Genomic DNA, 5,288 nt, shown 5'->3' on the forward strand with positions numbered 1-5,288 from the left:
AGTATTATTATATCTCAGAATGGTATAATATTTGATATATTATTTATATATTTAATAATATTATTAAAAAAAATATTTATACCATTACAATTAATGATTTTTTTTAATAGACAATTAATGATATTATTAACCTATTTAATGGTACTTTGTACATACTGTATGTAAAAATTTTCAACATATTAACAAATATTAAATATGTCATCCTATGCATTACAAAAGAAATAGGTCGTAATTCAAAACCCGCCCAACCATTCTATTGAACCCAAAAAATTCCTCGGCCCTCTCCTTACCGGGTTTTTCTCTTTGTTTTCTCAGACTCGTACAAAATGATTAAATAACCACCTTCAATTCTTTAACGACTTTCTAAAAATGGAAATTCCAATTGTTTGTGTTTCACTTTCTCCCTCATACAAACAGTGCTGCACATTATGTCCAGAAAATCAGGCAAGTAATAGAAATTTGAGATGGGTAAATTCAAATATGAAACACCAGCATTGGTGCAGCGAATTGGTACATGGGTTCGAAACCGTACTATGAAAGAGAAGCTGTGTATGGGTGCCATTGCTGCGGTTGTAATGCTTGTTTTGTTAAAAGTATTGGTCAAAGATCATGCACATTTTTTTGTTGCTGCTCAAACTTCTCATGCTGTTGGTATCTTACTCTTGATTTACAAGCTCACCATCTCCAAGACTTGTTCTGGTACGTACTCTTGCACCCCATTTATTTCTGTAATTGTAACATTTCTCGTTCTTTTTTGATTGCAATGTTTTGATTTTTTTGTACTTTTATGTAGATTACTCCAATGTATATATTCAAGTTTTATTTATGTATGTTGATATATCATTAAAGTAGTGCAATGACTCATTGAGAATTGTTAAAAAATGTTGCAATTAATAGAGAAGAGAGCAAGTATATTGACAATGTGATGTTGCACATTGCAATAGTGTAAATACCCTTAAGTATCCTCTATTAGCTTATTATTTGATCTTATATTGATTTGCGGTATGTTTTCACTTTCAATTTCCAATCAATTTGGGTTAAAGGAAAAAAAAAATTCTATTAACATATCTATATTAATTTGATCAACAACGACAACAATTTAACAAGGACGATTGATGTTGTTGATTGATAAAGTTATGAGAAAGAGAATGTTGGAAAGCTTGATTATATAGATGAGTATACATGAGTATATATATATAGTACAATATTTAAGTATTGAACATCACCAAACTATAACTAGGTACAATATATGATTAGGTACATTAGCTAATAATAAGACATATACTTTGACTATCAAAGTTAAGGAATAAATCGAGGGATTATAAACTATGAACAATAACTTATATTGACAGCAATGATTTGATCATTATTATCCTTTACACTGATAAGCAATAGTTTTGAAGATCATATTCCTTGTTTTTATTGATTGATATTTAGTAGTATGTGTTTGGTATAAATATAAACAAATAAAAGGGGACAGAATAATGTTTGCAATAACTAAGGAACGGAATCTCTTGTATCAAATTGAGGATTAAGGAGAGTAACGATTTTGTTATCAGAGAGTTGGAAAGTTTAACAAATGGATAGTCATGGTTACCCTCGAGAAATTGAGTATGTTACTCACCTCTCCTACCAAACAATAGGTAATGAAAATGATCAATTGCGTTTTCATCCCTTAAACACACCGTGCCAAACAAGTAAATATGTTTACATTGAGGGTTTAGGTGGGAAAACATAACTGAATTATAATTGGGTTAGAACAATGGATCATTAGTTTTCAAAACAAAATATAACCCTGGAGGCCTGGACATATTATAACTTGGAACACATGTTCTGAATTGTACCTTCGTATTAATTAAGCATTTCTAATTGATCTTCGGTTTGCTTTTACCCTGGTCCCTGGACTTACGCTTTCTAGATCAATGGATTATGTGAAATTGCTCTTGTATCAGCAAAAATACTAATGTACTAGTTTTACAAGTGAATAGTATTACTACTCAAATCTAAATAGATAAATGGTTTAGTGTAGAATTTATCTGTCTGTCATGAACTCATGATAATTGCCAACTTAGAGCTCTCTATTATCACTATATCTGTGTGAGTTTTGTAAGAAACCAGATCTATCGACATAGATACCTGACTGACCCAACTAATATAAGTACTCCATTCATTTGATCTTGTAACTGCAGAAGACATTGCTGTCCCTTTAAGTAAATTTTGCCAGCGTTACAGGATATTATAAAACTGTACTCACTCCGTCCAAAATTGAGTGTTAAATTGATTCCATACGGCCATACTCTCGTCACCACCCAGCAAAATGGGGTATGTTTGGAAAATCAATATTAGTCTATTTGTTTTTAAGGAAACGTGAGATCTTTCTACTGAACACTCCATGAATTGTGACTATTAGTTCTGGATGCAGTAGCTATTTTTGGAGCATAAATACATATAGTACATGTCAATGGTTGCAGCAAGTATATGACCCTTTTCAATTACTGATAATATTTTTTTTATGCTTGTATTTCATAGGTCTATCACTAAGGACTCAAGAGCTTACAGCTATAAATCTATTTGTGAGACTCCTATCCAGCCTTTCAATCCGAGGGCAAATACATGTTGTACTCGATTCCCTGAACCTTGTAGCTACTTTGTGGGTGATGTATATGATGCGGTTCAAGTTGAAATCAACTTACCTGCAAGAACTAGACAATATGCCCCTGCTCTACGTGGTAATTTTTTAGTCTATTTGTCTTGGTTTTGCCATAATGCCTTGTTTTTTTCCCTTTCCTTTCTTCAGTTTGTATGTCTCAGTACTCAAAACATTTATGCAGTACCTAAAACTAATCATGGAATGAGCAAATATCATACTATGCAGTATGTTCTGTACATAATTATTTTTGAAAAACCTTTCAGGTTTTCACATTTGAAAACTGCTTCTTATATGTCATCATGTTCAACAGTATGAAGTTAATCTGACACTAAGGAGTTTTTTTTCCTTGATAAACCTGTTTTATTTTGTAATATTGGCATTTGACTGATGGATTATATTTATAGTATCTTATAGATCAATATAACATCTCTTCATGAAATGTACAATACAAGTATATGTAATGGTTGAGGAAATGTCACGATGTTGCTTATTTTACTCTTTGAACTGGTAATTGATGAAAAACATAAACTCTTTACGGAAACTCTAAACTATGAATGATGATTACTTGTGAAATACTAAATTAATGATTTGTCTTCTTTCACACTTTTAGTATTTTGGGGTATTTTTGGAAGGTTTTCATCGCATAAGTAAAAATTAATATCTATGTTTACTGTTTTATTTTGTACAGTTAGCTCCTTGTGCTGTTGCTGCATTATTAGCACATCCTACAGGACCTTTTCCATTGCTTATTCGGTGGATGTGGTCATTCTGCATTTCGGTTGAAGCTGTTGCTGTTCTTCCCCAGCTTCGTTTGATGCAGAACGCAAAGGTAATTCTTAGTAAAATTGGTAGGTAGAGAGCTTCATAGTATGATAAGTTAGCAGTATAAAGAGCTGAAGATTTCTCTTTGATAAGAACTCATCTTACACTGGAGCACTATAGAGGCTTTTTTAAACAAATTACCTTACTACACAGTTGTGTATCAGTGGCAGACTGGCTGTGCAATGCAGCAAGTAGCGGAGAGTTTATAAAATTAAAATTAAAAGTACTCTTGTACATATTGTTTACATGGCATTAAATGTAATAACGTTAACATACGTATTAGTCTTAGCTTGATTTCAAAGATAAAAGAATTTGGTTAAAGCAAAAAATGATTGGTAATGTACTCAATGGAGTATTGTTGTATTGTGATTACTGCCTTTAGGATTAGAGTAACATCTGAAGCATTGTGCAATGCTACATGTGACACAACTTCTTCATTGGTTTTTTGCAGATGGTTGAACCTTTCACATCCCATTATGTGTTTGCCTTGGGCGTCTCAAGGTTCATGGGATGTGCTAATTGGATAATTCAGGTTAGCTTCCTGACTCCTGAAAAATTTCTGCTTATCTTTGGAAATTAATTTGAACAACACTTGCTGCTTAATCTTTGTATGGCATTCCCTTTAGTATCATGTACTTCTCTCAGTAGATGTTCAGGCTTTAAATTCGGAATCAGTTATGTATTTGTTATATTTGTTTTTTGAATTCTGAAGAAGTCGTAGCAGACATTTCATCCTCGCCAACAATTTTAGTTGACAGTGTCCTGTGTCCGCTTTGCTGCCTATCTAGTTAGCATGACATGAATCTTGATATGTAACATTTGAAGGGTCTCCTTCGCTAACTATATGTATTGTAACTTATACAGCTTATTGAGACCAGAGGCGTTCACCTGATGCTTATAGGACAAGGACATATCTGGATACTGTTGGCTCTTGTTGCTGAATTGGTTCATACATTCATCTTGGCTGATTTCTGTTATTACTATGTTAAGGGGTAAGCATTGGGAACTTAAGTATCTTAATTTCCAGTTATCTGTTATTATAAGGTGAAAAGTGTTTGTGTACTCCTCTACTTCTGAGAGTGCTGATTACATAATCGATATGGCTAATGATGAGTCGTATTCTTGTGGTTTGACAGTGTCATGGAGGGGCAGACCATAATGAGCCTACGCTCATTAGTTTGAAGGTTTGGATACATACGTGGTTGCTAGCTTGTTACAATAAAAGTCTGGTTGAAGCAGTAAGAACAAAAACCTGTAAGTCAAGAAGGAAGGAAAATATATAGGAGTATGACAACTTTCTTCCCTGTTATTGTTTTTTCAAAGGGGATTGTTCGGACTCCTCTGAAGTATTGTTGCTTTGACGGGACTTGATTTTACTAACCATACAACAAAGCTTTCATTGTTGGGGCATCGCCCCTCTTGTTCACCAAAAAATAAAAAGCCTTACTTCACTGTCATACGAAGTTTGCACAAGTAGATTCTTGAATGTATCTCATATAAGGGTAATTATTCATTTGTTTTCGGCGAAAATTGTCCAGGTAGTAAAGAGCAACATTACTCTAGACTCTAGTACAACAACAATAGAGAGAAAAGTTCTTGATCTCCCTTGAGTTTTGCCTTGTGTTAACCTTTCCAATCTTGACCACCAAAATCACTTTGTATGAGGTGATAAACTTTTAAACTGGTGATTGTAAGCTCATCATTTTCTTCCTATTCACGACACTGTAATATTAAACAGGATATAAATAATTTTAGCAAGCGGTCTTATAACGTAAGTGAATCTAAAAATGAAGAGCTCTTTTTGTACGAAATTAAT

The 5,288-nt window shown here is 33.2% G+C and overlaps 1 protein-coding gene across 1 annotated transcript; it reads left to right on the forward strand.

Moving 5' to 3' along the window:
- Positions 1–464: 464 nt before the first annotated feature.
- On the forward strand, positions 465–5,072 carry LOC110687665. The gene is made up of 9 exons (XM_021864292.1): positions 465–699; positions 794–804; positions 1,919–1,965; positions 2,530–2,729; positions 2,832–2,959; positions 3,339–3,479; positions 3,924–4,004; positions 4,337–4,464; positions 4,609–5,072. The coding sequence occupies exons 1-9, from the start codon at positions 465–467 to the stop codon at positions 4,652–4,654; spliced, it is 1,017 nt and encodes a 338-aa protein (XP_021719984.1). The 3' UTR covers positions 4,655–5,072.
- The last annotated feature ends 216 nt before the right edge of the window (positions 5,073–5,288 follow it).

This window comes from Chenopodium quinoa, unplaced genomic scaffold, assembly GCF_001683475.1.
Source record: "Chenopodium quinoa cultivar QQ74 unplaced genomic scaffold, ASM168347v1, whole genome shotgun sequence".
In the NCBI taxonomy this organism is placed as follows: domain Eukaryota; kingdom Viridiplantae; phylum Streptophyta; class Magnoliopsida; order Caryophyllales; family Amaranthaceae; genus Chenopodium; species Chenopodium quinoa.

Bases quoted from the DNA above. Each gene is read 5' to 3' on its own strand.
- LOC110687665 (XM_021864292.1), top strand. From the start codon at position 465: ATGGGTAAATTCAAATATGAAACACCAGCATTGGTGCAGCGAATTGGT. The intron at 2,960-3,338 runs GTATGAAGTTAA...TATTTTGTACAG, and splicing joins ATATGTCATCATGTTCAACA to TTAGCTCCTTGTGCTGTTGC. The intron at 4,465-4,608 runs GTAAGCATTGGG...GTGGTTTGACAG, and splicing joins TGTTATTACTATGTTAAGGG to TGTCATGGAGGGGCAGACCA.